Below are 19,767 nucleotides of genomic sequence, written 5' to 3' on the forward strand. Positions count from 1 at the left end.
TCTCTCTCTCACACACATACACAGTCATGCACACACAGACATACACACACTCTCTCTCTCACACATACCACACACACACAACACACCTATACATTCATCCATCCATTTGTTTCAATAAATTTAGAGTGAGTTTTAGTTTACATTCAATATTCATACATTGTCATATAAATCTATACTTTACTGCTGGCTGAGTCAGTGTGTCTCCAAGTATGCTTGCCAATACACTTTTAGACCACATTACATTTATATATCTTTTTATCTACAAAAATATCTGCCAGCAATAACACTAGCTTAATTCAAGTGATAATATTGGTCACAACATGTTCATAAGTAATTTAACCATTATAACAATTTAAAAACATATTTATTAAATATTCTTCGGTTTGATGTTAAACATTTTTAGTTTGTGCAATTTTCATTGTCAACATGATTGAAAAAACTTTGAAAATGAAAAAAGAATCAGTGAAATTAATGAAACAGAAACAGACATAATTTTCTATGTTTGATGTGCTTGACGTTTGAAAAAATAGAGTGTTGTTACTCCCTGATTTTAACTATTAACTATTTATTAATAATTCTTCTAAAAAAATTTATTTCAAAATTTTTTAAAAGTAAAAGAACATTTTATATCTAATATGTTAATATGAACTTTTAATATATTAATAATATGATTTAGAGTAAATTTGATACAATAACAATAATTTTATACATTTACAACTGGATGTAATAAAGCCAGATATTAGACAAATGATTTTTCTTGTTTTTGATAGGAAGTGGGGATGCATAATAATTGATGGTCACTTTAATGATTGTCAGGAATAGGATAGGTTAATTTTATATAAAGACTATTAAAAATAAGATTATCTCACTATGTGGTTGTTGCTGTTGACAATTTCAGCTGTTGCGCTTTCATGAAGTAAGTCATCATATCTATTGGTAATGGGAATACAATAGTTGAATTTTTCTCTGCAGATATTGTGTTGAGCGTCTGAAACAAAATAAAAATATAATTACTGTTAATTCTTATCAAATGATAAATTAAATTTAGTTATATAAAGAAAGTCTTTCATCTAATCCATGGATGAAAAAATTATTCTGTTTTAATACAAAGTAAATTTAAATATTAGTCTGTTTTAAATACATAGAAATATTTAAATATTACCAAAATTTTTTTAAATTACTCGTACATGCCACTTATTAATTACATTCTTTAATCATTTATGCTATAGTGCCTAAACAGCTTCTAGATTTTTCAAATGGTATTATCAAATATAAATCATGATATTATCAGTATAAATCATGATAAGCAGATTTTAAATACTGTTTACTGGTATAACAAATATTTTTAAAATTGTATTTTAGAATCGGGTAGGGAGATTTTAAAATCAAACATCCAATGAAAAAAATATTAGTAGGGCGAAAACAGAATCTATAGTATTGAAAGAGATGAGAAATTGTTTATATAATTACAGGATGGAAAGTTACTTTATCAGCAACAGCAAATAAATTTAAGTATCTGTGGTCAAATATAGAAGAATAAAGGGCTAAAGGTTAATATAAAGCATAAACTACAATATGTATAGACAAATTAGAAAAAAATAAATACCATAATGTGCAACAAGAAAGTAAATGAAAAGGTGAAAGGAAAATAATTGACAATGATGTATAACTTTTAAGACTTGGGCAATTACGAAGATGGTTAAGTAAAGAAGGTGGATATGAGAATACTAATATAGTGAGTGGAATGACATGAAGCGACCAAAAAAAGAAGCGAGTGTATTAGGAGAATGACAAGGGTGGGTCCTGTTGATAGAAAACTACAGGATTGTAGGCTAAAATGATTTGGAGTTGATTAGTGAGTAAGAGTATGTTGGAAACAAAAATTCATATGTTGAAAAAAGAAAGCAGATGATCTGAGAGAAGTGGATTAGAGAAAGGAGTAAGCCCAGGAAAGAGAGGAATGGTGGAGAAGAATTAAGGTGGAAATGCTGACTCCATATGATATGGAATATGGCAAATGTAAAGAAGAAGTTCTAAGATTAAAGTATCTGATGGTTTTTAAGAAGAAAACTACCTCGATTCATAAAACACATTGATTAAAATTTGGACAGAGATATTTAAAATTTTAAAAATATTTTGTAATTTTCAGGATCATAGTTCAGATACAGTTAAGGATCCAACATGAAGAAGATTTAAATTACATTACTTTCTAACATACTTTTTTGGATAACATACTTTACTTTCTAACATCAGTTATGACACTATTTTAGAACTACTCAACTACAATAAGAATATGCAAACTAGATAAGATCAATTGTTAAATTGTAACTGAAATTTCCAAATATTAGGTTATATATATAAATCGGTTATTGAAAAACAGCACTACTGGGAAATAACACCTTTCAGAAATTAATAAAAATTGATTTACTTTGTTTAAGGTGATTTTGAAATGTTCATTTTTTTAAATATTCTAAATCGTCATGTTCTTACATAACTAATAAATCTAACATAACCTCTTGTTTTAAATTAAGATTTCAACTGGTCTGGCATGCTACTTTTTCAAAAGCTACAAACAAGTTAATTTCATTACCACACACTGACAGGTGTTACAGGGGGCCAGGATTATAAAACTGAATATATCAGTTAGTTACTGTTGGGCATTTTCTTCTTCAAAACAATTAAAAACATGACATTTAACATATTTAAAAATTGTTCCAAGCAAACGTATAATAAAAATTAGTCATGTCAAAATAAAAAAATTCATCTCTTTTTCATTGTTAGTGATACCCCAATTAAATAATTTGTTATAAAATTTGATGTGCTGAACAGGGATATAACCTTGCAGATTCTTAATATCTTCACATTTCTTAATATCTATTGGTACATAACAGCTTGGAACTTGCTTTTCTATTTGGAAAATGAACTACTTATTTTTTTCCAATAACTTTTCAAGTTTGAAATTTTGAACTGGAAGATCATTAATGAATGGTCTTGAACGTAAAATGGCGTGTCATTCTGTATAATATTCAAAATACATGAATTTTGAAATATGAAAGATACTTTCTATTTTGTCGTATAGCTGTAGATTGTGTGGAAATAAATTGTTTTATAAATCTGCATTGATCATTTTTTAAATTTATAATATAACATGTTTCTTAATTTTTGTTGTTACTAGAAAACTACTAAGAGTAACTGAGTAAATATAATTGTTTTTTATATTTTGTTTCACTATGATGAAACTTCTACTATAGGGAATTGCAAATGTCCTCATTCTGGAAAATTATGATGAATGGTTTCAATCTGTTTATCAATATCATATCGTGTTTTATTGTCAAGAGAAAGCAAATGATCGTATTTTTATTTTTAACAGTTATCTGAAAATAAATGGAGATTTTTTTACACAAGAAGAAATTTCAATATTAATACAGTCTAGTTGGATTGAACAAATCTTTTAGCTGTTCCCATGTGATAAAAATAAAACTTTGCTTTCCTGTGTTTATGGTTGTGAATGTCAAATACGTTGACCGGAGTTAGCACTAATAAAAAACCTTCCTACTCTGAAATTTCTGGTGTGAGTAAATTTGGCATATAATCCATACAGATCCCCACAACTTCACCATTGAACCTTGGTAATATGTTTGATTGGAGCTGGAAACTTCTAGCATGATGCCCGCGACAACTAATTGGGCTTCTGCTACTCATTTAATCTTTAAATTTAGTAAGGGGTTTGCTGCAAATCATTTCCGTTAAAATTTATATATTCTTCATCTTTGGTTCTGAGGTCTTTTATATTACCTCTTTGGTATACATTTTAATACCATTTTTTAGTTCAATCTCAAATTCTACGAAACCCATTGTATTAATTATAAAAGTACCAAAACACAACATCCAGCTGTTGAGTTTGAATAACATAGTGAAACTCAGTTGACAGTTGAATGAAGAAAAAACTGCAGGAAAACTACACATACCCAGAAGTCTTTTTCAAAATCTCATGGCCCACCACGAATAAATGTAAATTTCATTTTTGTTTATGTTCATATTTGAGGTTGTAATGTGAAAAGAAATAATGGAAGAGTTGCTGTTTCTGCACAAAACCAAGTGTATATTTTTATAGAAAATGAAAAAAAATACAAAATTCATCTAGTGAAAAAATGTGGACAACTGTTGTTAATGCAATAACCGATTAATACAAACGAGTGTTTTAATTGCCCCAGACGATTTTCTCGTAAACTACACACAATACAACCTAACAAAAGTTACTTAGACCGGAGGGGGACAGCTCATGGTGAACTTGAAATTGATTTTTAACTTGACCTTGACTGTTATTTCAAGGTTAATACGATTTTAGGTAGATTTCATAAGAAAGGTACCTATTATAATGGGTACCATGATTCGACTTCCGGAAAATTTTGACATATCTTTGCGTTTCATATCCCTCAGACCTCAAAACCACCGTCAGTTCAGAAGTTTATATATACATTTATATATTTAAATGTAATGCCATAATTTTGCACCAATCACTTTCAAATCTATAAATAAAATAAACGACCCAAAATTTCGGTCGAGTTTTTTAATGGGAAAAATCGGACCATGGGGGTGGAAATGGCAGAGCTTTTTCGAAAAAACAAAATATTGCTATAACTATCCTATTAAGTAAAATATTGAATTCATTTAAAGTTCCTACTATTCTTTGGATAAGGGCCTAAAACTTATACAAGTAAAACTTTTTGATATCACCAATCATTGGCCCAGGGGTTGGAAAAGATGGGTTTTCAAAGACAAAAAAAATCATACCTCACTTAATAGGCACAGTATCGAATCGGTTTAAAGTGGTCATTAGTTCTCTAAACATTACCTAAAACATTTGTCTGAAACAATTTTTGATATGACCAACTCTTATGGAAAGGGAAGATGAAAATGTTGCTGTAATTGTAAGAAAATGGGGCTTGTCATATGCTAAACATATGAAACATTTTTCATATGCAACGATTGTCATATTGAGTAAATTTGAAGTTTTTCTTAACTTTAAGGTAAACATCTTTTTATCCCCTACTTAGCACCGATGAAACTACCTCCGCCTTCCGTTGTGCCGAAAGGGATTTTTTTCAAATGGAATGATCTATTTTTGAAAAGACCATCAATCAATTTTTTTCTTTTCCATCAATGAAAAGAGCAGAACATTTTATATCAGAGATAGTGTTATACGATAGTGTAAAGTCATTTTTATACTTCTTCTCACAGTTTTCGAGATAAATGGCCTGGAATATAAATATTCCAGGAATATTGTATGACCTTCAAAAATGAGTAACTCGTATATTACTATCTCTGTATAATACTATTACCCGTATAACACTATCTCTGATGGTTAGGCTATGATCTTCAAAAAAGGTCCAAAGTCATATGTGTGATTACATTATTCCAATGAAAACATTTCTAATCTTTTCACTGGTATGGTAAAAAATAGGTAATTCCATTTATAAGAATTGTGTTAAACTTGAAATAACAGTCAAGGTCACCATGAGATGTCCCCCTCTAATCAATCTGAGTAACTTTTGTTAGGTCATTTTTTTGTATTGGGCGTAGTTTACGAAAAAATCGCCTGGGTCGATTAAAATGTAACACTCTATAAGAGTGTTACATTTTATACATAATAGAAATAAATTTATAAAGCAGAAATTGCACGGTTATTCTTTATAATACTACACAAGATTCAAATATACAGGCAAAAACTTTGTTTATCCAAGGTTAATAAAAAATCAGTATTCAGATTTCTATAGCTAAATTAAATCTGGTTTGTTTTTGTAGTCATTTGACTGATTTAATACCCGTCTGAATTGCTTTTTATTCTGAGTCAGTGGGCTTCAACATTTCTTTTAATCCTACATTCTTAATTATCTGTTTCACATATTTTGATCTTTCTCATATATTTTAATCTCTACAATTTTTTAGTACCAAATTCATTGATCTAGTACAATTCAATAAAATACAAACTTAAAACAATTTACACCATATAAATTTAACATAACATTCCTTCCAGCTTAAGCTGTAACTGGAGGTATTCAATTTTAATTAAAAAAATGATCAGTGCATCACTATTCTTGATCTTGATGATATTTGGTATATGATAACTACCCATCTTGTAGTGTCCAAAAAATATATTTAATACTATTTACTAAATCGCCAACAGGTAAAAACAGCCATTTTCTTCACTTTTTTCATGAGCTGCAGCATTTTTTTTATATCTTACATTAGTTAAAAAGGACTTTTTGGAAACAGTAAAGATGGAACTTCATCTTGGTACACTCAAAATTCATTTTGTTATGTAACCAAATCTTGTATTGTTTACTGAAGAAACATTTACGTTTATAAATTGCTATTTTTTTTTCAAATTTTGGGCCCAAAATAAATAATTAAGGGCTTAGGGTAACAGGTCTGTTTTTTACCTTTTAACTCTTAGGTACAAAGAGAACTTATAAAAAAAATGGACTGTTACTTCATTAAAAAAAATGGCTGCCAAATCATATGATTTTGAAAATATCTCATTTTTGGGGCCCAAAACCCACATGTGGGACAGATGGCAAAATTCTGAAATGTATACAGCAGTATGTACTTTTTATGTAATTTTAAACCATATAAAATTTATTTTGTTACTCAAAGGGGTTGATGAGTAATGAAGCCAACAAAATTGCTAAAAACACCGTTCCTTTTAACCATAAACAACGTATCCAAAAATACTGATGTTATGTATTTTTTTCAGATTATAAAAATTACAACTAAACTCATTATAATGAATAAATTGATAATTAATAAATAGTCAATTACAAAATTATAAATAATAATTACAAAATGATAAACAATTCATTAACAAGTTGTTCAATTCACTTTTACCTTATTTTACTCCTGTTATGGAAGTTATGAATAAATCTTGCACATTTTGATAACAAACTTAACTAACATAAATTAGTGCTCCTGCCATTTTTTTATTGAGTAGAACTGATAAGTCTTCATTCTTCTTTAGTGTAATGTGTCTTCTTCCAGTAGTTGATAGAAAAAGCTCTCAAGGCGTGAGAATCTTTAAAATATTTTTCAGTCAAATCCATGTTTGATTATCTCAATGATTTATTGAATGAAGTACCAGGACCCTGCGGGTGGAAATATTGTATTCGATATTCCTCTTCGTTTTCATGTATTTTGACTTTGCATAACCACCCCTTGCCATCGTATACTCCACAGACATAATTATTAAATTTTGGCTTTGGTAAACTCATAAAGAAATCAGAAACACTAATGTCCTTATTTACTGATACTAATGTAAATGTTTCTGATTCAGACTTGTCTGGACTTTCAGAATACATTTCTGACTTGTTGGAACATAACTGTGAAAGGTTCTTGTTTATGGGACTGTTGTGATTACCTGATAACATGAACTCAACATGTGAACATCTTTATTAGAGCAGAAAATAAGTGTTATATTTTTAATATCGACTTTGCAATAAATGTACATTTCAGATGGTGTAACGATTTGTTAACTGTCCTGTGAAGGCTTGCTTTAGTCACAGTCCATTTTACATTTCCACCAAAAAAAAATGCCATTCACCTGCGATTTCAAAATATTCTTGATGGTAGAACAAATATATGAAATTTTTTTTGTTTTTATACTGGGCTGAAGAGCCATCAGAAAAATAAAAAAAACATGTGTAACTTATGATAATAGTGTTTTTACTTTATTTATAACTTGCTTTTTGAAGCAGAAGAATGATGTAGTACTGTGATTCAAGTACTCACTAATCACACAGTAGGTTTGGCTTTGTAATTTTCCTTTTTTTTTAAATATATGAAATACGGATGTACTGTGGCATAAGTTTTTGACCAGTGATATGATTGGACTTCATCCTGTATCACAAAAAGGAAATTTTCCATTACAATACATTCACCCTCCAACAAGTTTTTCTTTTTAATGTTGAGGAATTAGCTTGTTTCTTTTTAACAAAATGATGCCTTTTTAGGTTATTAAATTTTCAGTAAGTTTATAGTTTAAATTTTCAATACAACATATCACATTGAAGTCAAAACAGTAACTGGGCCTTCTACAATGTTTACATTCAGGATTACGCAAACATTCATGTCCATGCATGTCTATTCACTTTCGTGTTAAACATGAGTTGTGTGTATGAGTCATATTTTAAGTAACAAACTATCTAGAACTCATATCTATATCTCATTATAGACATATTAAAATATTTTATATAGTAGGCCTACATTATTATCTGAAAAAATACATACTGTGAATTTTTTGGATACATTGTTCACGGTTAGAAGGGACGATGTTTTTAGCAGTTTTGATGGCGTCATTACTCGTCAACCCCTTTGGTAAAAAATAAATTTTATATGGTTTAAAAGTTTATAATAAGTACTTACTGCTGTATACATTTCAGAATTTCCACTTGTCCCACATGTGGATTTTGGGCTCCAAAAATGAGACATTTTCAAAATCGTACGAATTGGCAGCCATTTTTTTAATGAAGGACATTGGGTAACAGCCCAATTTTTTTTTAAGTACTACTAGTACCTAAGAGTTAAAAGGTAAAAAACAGACCTGTTACCGTAAGCCCTTATTTAATAAAATACCCAGAAATTTTGCTCTACGTGCAAGAGAAATACTATAGTCATTAGTATCAGGAATTCTGTCCAAACATTCAGCAATGTTACAACTACCAGAGAAGCGCAATGTAATGGTTTAGCCATAGTTGAAACTAGATGGTTACAATTTATTCAGAGAATAATATTTTAACTGCAATCATATAGTCCAAAATTCCTTTTAAGTAAATAACTTCACGTATAGATATAGTTGTGTTGTCTGTAAAAATGATACAATGAATGGCTCATGATTTCCAATTGCTTCTTTCTTCATCTATTTGCCGCAATACCTCTTCATTTATCACTTTATCCACCCATCTGATTTTTAACATTCTTCTATAGCACCACATTTCAAAAGCTTCCAATCTTTTCTTCTCAGATACTCCGATTGTCCAAGTTTCACTTCCATATAAAGCGACACTCCAAACATACACTTTCAAAAATTTTTTCCTGACATTTAAATTAATTTTTGATGTAAACAAATTATATTTCTTACTGAATGCTTGTTTAGCTTGTGCTATTCGGCATTTTATATCACTCCTGCTTCGTCCATCTTTAGTAATTCTACTTCCCAGATAACAAAATTCTTCTACCTCCATAATCTTTTCTCCTCCTATTTTCACATTCAGTGGTCCATCTTTGTTATTTCTACTACATTTCATTACTTTCGTTTTGTTCTTGTTTATTTTCATGCGGTAGTTCTTGCGTAGGACTTCATCCATGACATTCATTGTTTCTTCTAAATCCTTTTTACTCTCGGCTAGAATTACTATATCATCAGCAAATTGTGCCATCTTTATCTTTTCACCTTGTACTGTTACTCCGTATCTAAATTGTTCTTTAACATCATTAACTGCTAGTTCCATGTAAAGATTAAAAAGTAACGGAGATAGGGAACATCCTTGTTGGACTCCCTTTCTTATTACGGCTTTTTTCTTATGTTCTTCAATTATTACTGTTGCTGTTTGGTTCCTGTACATGTTAGTAATTGTTCTTCTATCTCTGTATTTGAACCCTAATTTTTTAAAAATGCTGAACATTTTATTCCAGTCTACGTTATTGAATGCCTTTTCTAGGTCTATAAACGCCAAGTATGTTAGTTTGTTTTTCTTTAATCTTCCTTCTGCTATTAATCTGAGGCCTAAAATTGCTTCCCTTGTCCCTATACTTTTCCTGAAACCAAATTGGTCTTCTCCTAACACTTCTTCCACTCTCTAACTAACTCTCTAACTCTAACTAGAATTCTAGTTAAGATTTTTGATGCATGACTAGTTAAACTAATTGTTCTGTATTCTTCACATTTATGTGCCCCTGCTTTCTTTAGTATCATGACTATAACACTTTTTTTGAAGTCTGACGGAAATTCCCCTTTTTCATAAACACACACCAGTTTGTATAATCTATCAATCGCTTCCTCACCTGCACTGCGCAGTAATTCTACAGGTATTCCGTCTATTCCAGGAGCCTTTCTGCCATTTAAATCTTTTAATGCTCTCTTAAATCCAAATCTCAGTATTGTTTCTCCCATTTGATCCTCCTCAACTTCCTCTTCTTTCCCTATAACACCATTTTCTAATTCATTTCCTCCGTATAACTCTTCAGTATATTCCACCCATCTATCGACTTTACCTTTTGTATTATATATTGGTGTACCATCTTTGCTTAACACATTATTAGATTTTAATTTATGTACCCCAAAATTTTCCTTAACTTTCCTGTATGCTCCGTCTATTTTACTAATGTTCATTTCTCTTTCCACTTCTGAACACTTTTCTTTAATCCACTTTTCTTTCGCCAGTTTGCACTTCCTGTTTATAGCATTTCTTAATTGCCGATAGTTCCTTTTACTTTCTTCATCACTAGCATTCTTATATTTTCTACCTTCATCCATCAACTGCAATATATCGTCTGAAATACAAGTTTTTCTACCAGTTCTCTTTATTCCGCCTAAGTTTGCTTCTGCTGATTTAAAAATTTCCTTTTTAACATTCTCCCATTCTTCTTCTACATTTTCTACCTTATCTTTTTTACTCAGACCTCTTGCGATGTCCTCCTCAAAAATCTTCTTTACCTCCTCTTCCTCAAGCTTCTCCAAATTCCACCGATTCATCTGACACCTTTTCTTCAGGTTTTTAAACCCCAATCTACATTTCATTATCACCAAATTATGGTCGCTATCAATGTCTGCTCCAGGCTAAGTTTTGCAGTCAACGAGTTGATTTCTAAATCTTTGCTTAACCATGATATAATCTATCTAATTCCTTGCAGTATTGCCTGGCTTTTTCTAAGTGTATATTCTTCTATTACGATTTTTAAATTGGGTGTTGGCAATTACTAAATTATACTTCGTGCAAAACTCTATAAGTCGGTCCCCTCTTTCATTCCTTTTGCCCAGCCCGTATTCATCCACTATATTTCCTTCCTTGCCTTTTTCAATGCTTTCATTCCAATCTCCAAATTATTAAATTTTCATCTCCTTTTACGTGTTTAATTGCTTCATCAATCTCTTTGTATACACACTCTACCTCATCATCATCATGGGCGCTTCTAGGCATATAGACGTTAACAATCGTTGTCGGTTTAGGTTTTGATTTTATCCTTATTACAATGATTCTATCGCTATGCATTTTGAAATACTCTACTCTCTTCCGTATCTTCTTGTTCATTATGAAACCTACTCCTGCCTGCCCATTATTTGAAGCTGAGTTAATTACTCTAAAATTACCCGACCAAAAGTCGCCTTTCTCTTCCCACCGAACCTCACTAATTCCTACTACAGCCACATTTATCCTATCCATTTCCCTTTTTAAATTTTCTAGCCTACCAACCTTTTTTAAACTTCTAACATTCCACGCTCCGACTCGTAGAATGTTATTTTTTAATTTTCTGGTGACCCCTTCCTTAGTAGTCCCCACCCGGAGATCCGAACGGGGGACTAGTTTACCTCCGGAATATTTTACCAAGGAAGGCGCCTCCATCATTGCTACATGAAGATGCAGAGAGCCAGATTTTCTTTGAAGAGCAGCTGTAGTTTTCCATTGCTTTCAGCTGCGCAGTACTCAGAGGACTGAGTGATGTTGATATGGCCGTTTAAGTCATTCTGACTCACGCCCCTAACAACTACTGAAAGAGCTGCTGCCCTCTTTTAGGAATCATTCCTTAGTCTGCCTCTCAACAGATACCTCTCCGATATGGTTGCACCTTCGGTCCAGCTACTCTGTATCCCTGAGCACTCAAGCTCCCTCACCAACGGCAAGGTCTCATGATTCATAGAGGAGGATAAAATTATTAGTATTCAGATAAACCTTCTCTATGCGACTGATGCAATAAATTAATATAGTAATTATGGTATGTTTTCATTTAAAACTATTATACTACATCCCACATAATCTCCTCCTTTAAAATTTATTTTATTTTGTTACTCTACCTTTTTTTAATAAAAAGTGATTGTCTCTGGGCATGCTCATTGTTATGCTGTAGGATGTTGCATACTCTTTGAATTAGTCTCCCTTCAAAGATCCTTCTCTTTGTTATATGTTGTATGTAATTTAAATTGAGTTTTATCATATAGAATACTATTTTTGTATTTGTACTTCTGAATCGCTCAAGTGTATCTAGTTTTTGTCCTTTACTGCTCATATGTAAGATTTTGAGGTTTCACTGATGTATTTGATTGAGCAAGTTCTTTTTAATAAGAGAAATTCAGTGGTGGATTGAAATTTTCTTTGTATTGTTCTGAAAAGTTTTTCCATCATAGTTCTATTTAGTAGAACTTATTGTAGACAAAGCAGTCAAGGATATAGACCACAAATAAATCAGATTTGTTTATTTGAGTTTTAGTCAAACGATTTGTGTTTCTTTTTTAAATAATTCTGTATGCAATATTGTAATGTCTTTTTAACGTTTTACTTTCTTGTATGAAATAAAGCAAGTATTGTGATCATGAAAAATGTTAGTTTCAGATATCCACAGAAATATCTATTTTGACCAACCCTGAATCTATTTTGACTAGTTTCGGCGTGAAAATCCAAAAATTTGCATTTTACATTTTTTCTTGCAATAAGAAAAGCCCTCATTGAGAGCTTTTGAACAAGATATCATAAATGCTACATATTTTTATCAGTTCCAGAGTTATAGCGAAATTAAATTTTAATTAATGAAATATTTGGATCTTAGAAGGGGAAGGCACATCGATTCGAATCACTTCATCTCCTTTTTTTTATACTTTTTTTTTTTTAATTTAAATTTATTGTTTATTAGTAATTACTAATTTATGATTGTCAAAAAATTTTTACAATAAGTAATAATTCAATAATAATAAAAAAAAAATAAATATGAAAAGTTATTAATGAAGTAAAATTTTATGTACTTTTCATTTTAAAAAATGTGTATGTGTAATTTCATATGTGTTCAAGGAAGTCATGTGGTGCCCACATCAGATTTTTTCACTGTAATTGTTAATGTAAACAAATGTTATGAATTGGCATCCTTTATTGTTCCTTGTTTTATTTTGAAATTTGCAAAGGGATTTGCCTATTAGTATTCTGTTGTACCCACTGGCTTTAGATAAATATTTTACTGTGTTCAGTTTAAACAGAAAGTCTTTTTGTGAGTGGTTGGGGATGTTATGTAGTTTGTGCAGTGTGTTTACGAATGCTAAAAGTCCATATTTTCTGATTGCAAGATGCAAAACCATTTTGTTTTCTCATATTCATAAGTGAAAATTACGTTACTATGAATTTGAGAAGTTTTAAATAATTAATAGTTTAATTTTTATGAGGAGTCTCAATTGTCTAGTATTCTCACTGTATAGGAAGATTATGTAATCTACATAGTTATGTCAGTATGTTATTTTGTATCAGTATATCTTATTGTTTGTGAGGTGTTTTGGTTTATCGGTGCATTGTAAAAACATCTGAACATCATGGACACTACTAAAATACAAACTTTTTTTTATGTTAAAGTTAACATATAACTGTCTATTCCCTCACATAAAAACTAAATGATAAGCCTAAAATTTTGCTTTATATGTCATATAAGTTAAAAAAAACTTAATTCTTTTAACACATCCAAAATATTACTATTTAATTAGAAAATATTGTTATAATACTTACGTTTTACAAAATAACTTTTTTTATTACCTGCAAATAACGAAGCTGTAATGCAGCTGGAGAATCACCAATCACTTCAGATGCTTCTCGCAAAGCACGTGAAGCCTTTTGTTCTCCTTCTGCTGCAATTACCTAGAAAAAAAACATTATCATTTAAAAACAACTGCTGACAAAATTTTTTACTCGTCAATAAATGGAATTCACAACTTAATAAGCGCTTATAAGTAAAATAATGACTAATATAAAATCTCATACTGTTCCTTTGTAAAAAGAAAAAAATTGTGCTGATTAAATTAGGTATTTCTAAAACTTAATGCAGAAACCGTACGTTAAAGATGTTACCTTAGCACGAGCTTCACGGGCTGCCTCAGCTTCTGCTGCCATAGCTCTTTGCAGCTGAATTGGTAAACGTACATCTTTTCTGTAAATTAAAATAACCATTTAGATAATTAATAAATGTTTAACAAAAACTATTAAAAAATTAATAAAATAAAATATAGTATATTCTAAAGGAACAATAGATAATGGCTTTTGATGACTCATCACACTAAAATAAATTGCAGTATTGTTTGTTTTTATGCAATTCATAATGTGCAACATCTAATGACTGTCATTACTTGTTGAAACATTATAGAATTTTTTCTCTTTTTTTAAATAATAGTAAATAGTGTAGAGTTCTGACAGCTACAACTAACACATATTTTAAAATGTAGCTTTAACTTTTAATTCTATATTACATTATTCAAATAAATTTCTGATTAAATTTAAATAAAAATAAATCTAATATAACCAAAACAAAAAGTATTTTGCATTAACATCACATCACTACTTATTGACCTGGCCATTAAGAAACCTGGCCATCAGACAATTAACAGCTGATACAAGTGAATAAACGGTCAAGTATTTTGAAGCTACCGACTGAAGACAGGAAAGAATTACTTGTTCAGGAAGCTTATGGATATTTTGGTAGTAAAATTCATATAATATCTGGGTAGTAGAAAACTAATAAAGAAGCAGAAGGAACAGTAAGGTTCCTGGATTAGATGTTATTAATAAGGAAGTTATTAAATTGGTGGGAAGGAAATTGTGTTAAAAAGTAACAGAATTAATCAATTTTGATGAGACAAAATTTGACTGATAAATGATAAATTATATTTGGAAAAAACAGAAATTTTCTGTTATCTGGGATTATTTAGCCATTGATAGAACTAATGCAATGAAAACAAGATAAGAATTACTCTAGTTGCAAAATTCCATGGAATGTTTAATCCTATTTTTTTGGTAAGAATGTCATTAATAGAACAAAGGTAATCATTTACATTAACACACAGGGCTCTATTATGCTGCTGAAACTTTCGAATGATAAAAAAAAAGAGCTCCTAATAAAAGAAATAAGACAATAAAATTTGAGTTCAAAATGGTTAAAACTGTAAAATTAACAAAAAGCAGGTAATCTTTTTTTCAATAATTACAAAAAATTAATTAATTAGCACTTTAGATAAATTTTTGCACTTTTTAATTTCTTTACTCACATTTCAACTCGCTCCACTTTAATCCCCCAAGCTTCAGTTGCATCATCAAGTGAATTCTAAAATAATACAAAAATTATTACTTTTTTGTTGTATAAAAACAATAATCAGTATATTTTGTGTTTATAATCAGTATGATTGAAACATACACATACAACTAACTATTTATACTACTACTATTACTAACTACAAAACTACTCAAATTTTTTCATAGAGTGATGTGATCAAGTTTGATAAAATTGATTTTTGTAATCAAGAATCGTAACAATACTTTGCAGTAAGAATAGATCATTAGGTAAAAGCCCAACATATGATCCAGAAGTAATTATTTTATCTTATTGTCTGGCGACAGACAAATATTACATACTTAAATAAATAAATGGTCATACAAATATTATATACTATTAACAAACAAAATGGTCAAAATACAAAATATCACTTAAGGGAGAAGTAAACAACAGCAGTTGAGTGTAATCAAAACAAAATTTAGAAACATTTTATAGGTCGCAGAAGAAAATTGTAAGATATATGGTAGGTATAAGGTAATATTTCATATTATCTTATACCTACAATGCAATGAATTAGGTCATTAAAAGATTAGAAAAGATTAGAATTAGGTCATTTTTCAGGTCATTAAAAGATTTTTTAATGACCTGAATTAATTAATGACTGTTGTTTCATTATTTACAAGGAAATAATAATTGACTGTAGTGAGGTAAGTTTTAAAAGAAATTTAGCTACTCATAATCATGGCGTAATAAATAGAACAAATATATTTGGGGAAATGCATAGAACAATATTACTTGAATGTAAGGCAAAGTAATTTGAAGAGCTAAAATTAATGTTGAAATTACTGCTGATTTTTTCACCGAAAGGGATAAAAAAGATTTTTACCTTAAAGTTAAGAAAAACTTCAAATTTATTTAGTACAACAATGATTCCATGTGAAAAAAGTTTCACATGTTTAGCATACGACAAGCCCCATCTTCTTACAATTACAGCAACATTTTGATCATTCCTTGCCATAAGGGTTGGTCATATCAAAAATTGTTTCAGACAAATGTTTCACGTAATATTTAGAGGACTAACAACCACTTTAAACCGATTCGATACAGCGCCTAAGGGAAATATGATTTTTTTTTCCTTCGAAACCCCATCCTTTCCACCCCCTGGGCCAATGGTTGGTGATATCAAAAAACTTTATTTGGATAAGTTTTAGGCCCTTATCCAAAGAATAGTAGGAACTTTAAATGAATTTGATATTTCACTTAATAAGAAAGTTAGCGCTATTTTGTTTTATCGAAAAAGCTCCACATTTCCAACCCCATGGTGCGATTTTGCCCAATAACGAATTTGACTGAAATTTTGAGTGGTTTTATTTTATGTATCATTTTGAAAGTAATTGTCGTAAAATTTATCGTGTCCACAAGAAAGTGAAATATATATATATTTCACTTTTAAGTGGCACTTAAGTACATCACTTATATAAAATAAAGTTTTGAACTGACAGTAGTTTTGGAGTCTGGCAGATGTGAAATGCAAAGATATGTCAAAATTTTCCGGAAGTCGGTAGCTTTCTTATGAAATCTACCTAAAAAAGTTATTGAAAGGATAAATTTGTTTTTATCAGAAAAAAAATTTTTTTAACTTCTTTGAAAAACTTTCATTTCCCTCCTAAAATGTGTAATAGATAGAACTAGTTTTATGTCTGATTTAAGATAAATTTTTGGCTCACTCTATTTTCAGTTCCGAGTCAGCCAGATATAGTACTAAGTGTGTATAAACAGTAAATCACTGAAACAGTGAAGTTTGATGAACAAACCCTCCGGGCTAGTTTACTGGTGATCTTTTATCTCAAGTCAGCTGATTTCGAAGTCAAGAGTTCTATAGTTCAAACCCTAGTAAAGGCATTTAATGTTATATGGATTTGAATACTAGATTGTGGATACCGGTGTTCTTTGGTGGTTGGGTTTCAATTAACCACACATCTCAGGCGCGGTTGACCTGAGACCGTACAAGACTACATTCATACATATCATCCTCTGAAGTAATACATTACTATGGTTCTGGTGGCTAAACAGAAAATGAAAATAGTTTGATGAACATCATATGTTTGGGATTAATACGTTCTAGAAAAATGGCTACACAACAGTTGTTTTGAGGCCACCTTCAGCATCCACTAGAATGATATGTTACCATAATCTCAACCTTTTATGGGAGCATAAGATGCTTCAGTGTTGAAAAAGAAGCCTCTGATAAACAAAGGAATGTACTGATACCTGAAAATATAGACATAGTAGAGCTGAAATGGTATGAATTCCCTTCGTCATTCAGTCTCATTTTGTTTGCTGTTGAACATCATCTATTGTTGATGTTTACTACTACTACTACTAGTACTAGTGTTTGAAAAATTCTTCATCGGATTTCTCATTTAATGGATTTTAAAGTTCCTGAAATTTATTCTTACCGTAAGTAGCAATGGGTTTATTGAAATCAGTGTTAGATATTTTAAGTTAATTTTTGAAAATTTTTGTAACTTAAAGTGAAAACCCTAAAATTCAGAGCTTAACTCACTGCTAGTCTCTGTTGAAGAGTAGTAGCATCTCTCTGTGTTTCATCTAGAAGTTCTGTATTTGAGCTAGACTTGTATTTTTCACATGCTAGATAATTCATTGTCACCCAATAGTAACTATAATTGAACATCAACTATAGTTGTATAAATAAATAAGTGATCAAACATAAATTGTCCAACTATTTTGATATTAAACTGCCACTCATTGAAAGCTATAGTATGATGTCTAAACAAGACTTATTTATAGTTGGTTGTAGTTTGTGCGCTATAAGTTGTTTTACCAAATTAGGTTAAAAAGGTATTAACTCTGTTGTATTGTATTAATTTATTAACTATTGATTGTTTAACCTTATATCTATGTTGAAAAATCAGAACCATATTTAATAAAATTGGGGTATATTTTTGGGAGGAAAAGATTATTTTTAACTGGTTTGAAAATACATTAACATAGTGGTTCACACACACACACACACACACACACACACACACACACACACACACACACACACACACACACACACACACACACACACACACACACACACACACACACACACACACACACACACACACACACACACACACACACACACACACACACACACATACCCACACACCCACACACACAAATTTATTAACTATTATAAACGTATATAAAATTAAATCACTTAAAAATAATTATGTTAAAAAACTTTAAGAAAATAACATAGTAATCTTTAAAAATTCATAGTAATCTCATAGTAATCATATAAAAAAACATAGTAATCTTTTTTTAAGAAAATACAAAGTTCATACATTGTTCAGTTAATGTAATACATCTTATTTATCCTTTCTTTTAAAGCATAATTATACAGTATGCAACAGTGTAATTTTCCTATACCTTGGTATCAGAAACTCAACTCAAGAAATACAGCTTCATTTCTCCATACATTCAAGAGCTTGCACAGATGCATATATCAGTTGGTCTGTCCCGTTTAAAATTAATTATACTGCGACCATTATAGGGTAGATACCACAGCTACCCTATATGTATGTTTCTGTTATTTACAGTTTACTCCTTCCTTATAAAATCAATGAAATTATTTTTATATAAATTCATTACGGTTTAGATAAAAGAATAATTAAGATTTTGTGTATAAAATCATTACCTGCATATTGTTTGAAATAGCTTCTCGTTCACTTAATATCTCATGTAATGGCCTAGTACCTAGAACATTACGTAATGTTGTTTGTGCTAGAAGCCTAGTTGAATGATGTGCATTAGCTACATTTGCAACAGATATAGTAGCATTTGAGACTCTGTAGTAGACAACTGCATCAACAGATACTGTAACACTATCTTTTGTTAGAACCTGAAACAAAAAAATAAATAGATAAATTCTACGTTAATTACAAAATGAAAGAGAAATAATGCTTAATCATACCAACAGCTAGTATAAATTTTGTTATTACATTATCACAAAAAGCCTACAAGTTAAGCGAGGCTTAATTGTATTTTACTGGCAATAGTATTTTATAATAATCCAGTAGTAACTATCGGCAACACTGTCAAATTACCAAGTTCAATAGTCTGCCAATTCTGCAACAGAAAACAGCTATTAATTGCATCCTATCTATCAGAACAAGTCATTGCGATGAGTATTCCAATCTAACTGAAAGTAAACATCAACTAGTTTTGAACCTAAAGCCTACTATATCACAAAAATATTAGATATTTAATTTTTGGTGGTATATTGTATTAACTATAATTGTACAGAAAAACTAATGGCATTAATTTATTATTTGAATATCTCTTTTTTTTAAAGTTACAACTCTTCAAAATTGTATCACATTGTACTTAACAATCTTAAATTTTAATCCCAATTTATAATCTTGTCGTTCAGTGAACCAATTTACTGTTATGATGCATATAATTGTT

At 30.1% G+C, this 19,767-nt stretch overlaps 1 protein-coding gene across 1 annotated transcript in view; it reads right to left on the bottom strand.

Moving 5' to 3' along the window:
- Positions 1 to 767: 767 nt before the first annotated feature.
- The window catches only part of LOC142328896 (band 7 protein AGAP004871), a 175,984-nt gene continuing 156,984 nt past the window's right edge, over positions 768 to 19,767 (bottom strand). The window contains exons 5-9 of the mRNA XM_075373035.1: positions 18,998 to 19,201; positions 15,281 to 15,336; positions 14,091 to 14,169; positions 13,779 to 13,880; positions 768 to 988 (exon numbers count right to left, since the gene is read on the bottom strand). Coding sequence (XP_075229150.1) covers positions 869 to 988; positions 13,779 to 13,880; positions 14,091 to 14,169; positions 15,281 to 15,336; positions 18,998 to 19,201 — 561 coding nt within the window. The 3' untranslated portion in view covers positions 768 to 868. The remainder of the gene's footprint in view (positions 989 to 13,778; positions 13,881 to 14,090; positions 14,170 to 15,280; positions 15,337 to 18,997; positions 19,202 to 19,767) is intronic.

This window comes from Lycorma delicatula, chromosome 8 (assembly GCF_047948215.1).
Source record: "Lycorma delicatula isolate Av1 chromosome 8, ASM4794821v1, whole genome shotgun sequence".
Taxonomy (NCBI): Eukaryota; Metazoa; Arthropoda; class Insecta; order Hemiptera; family Fulgoridae; genus Lycorma; species Lycorma delicatula.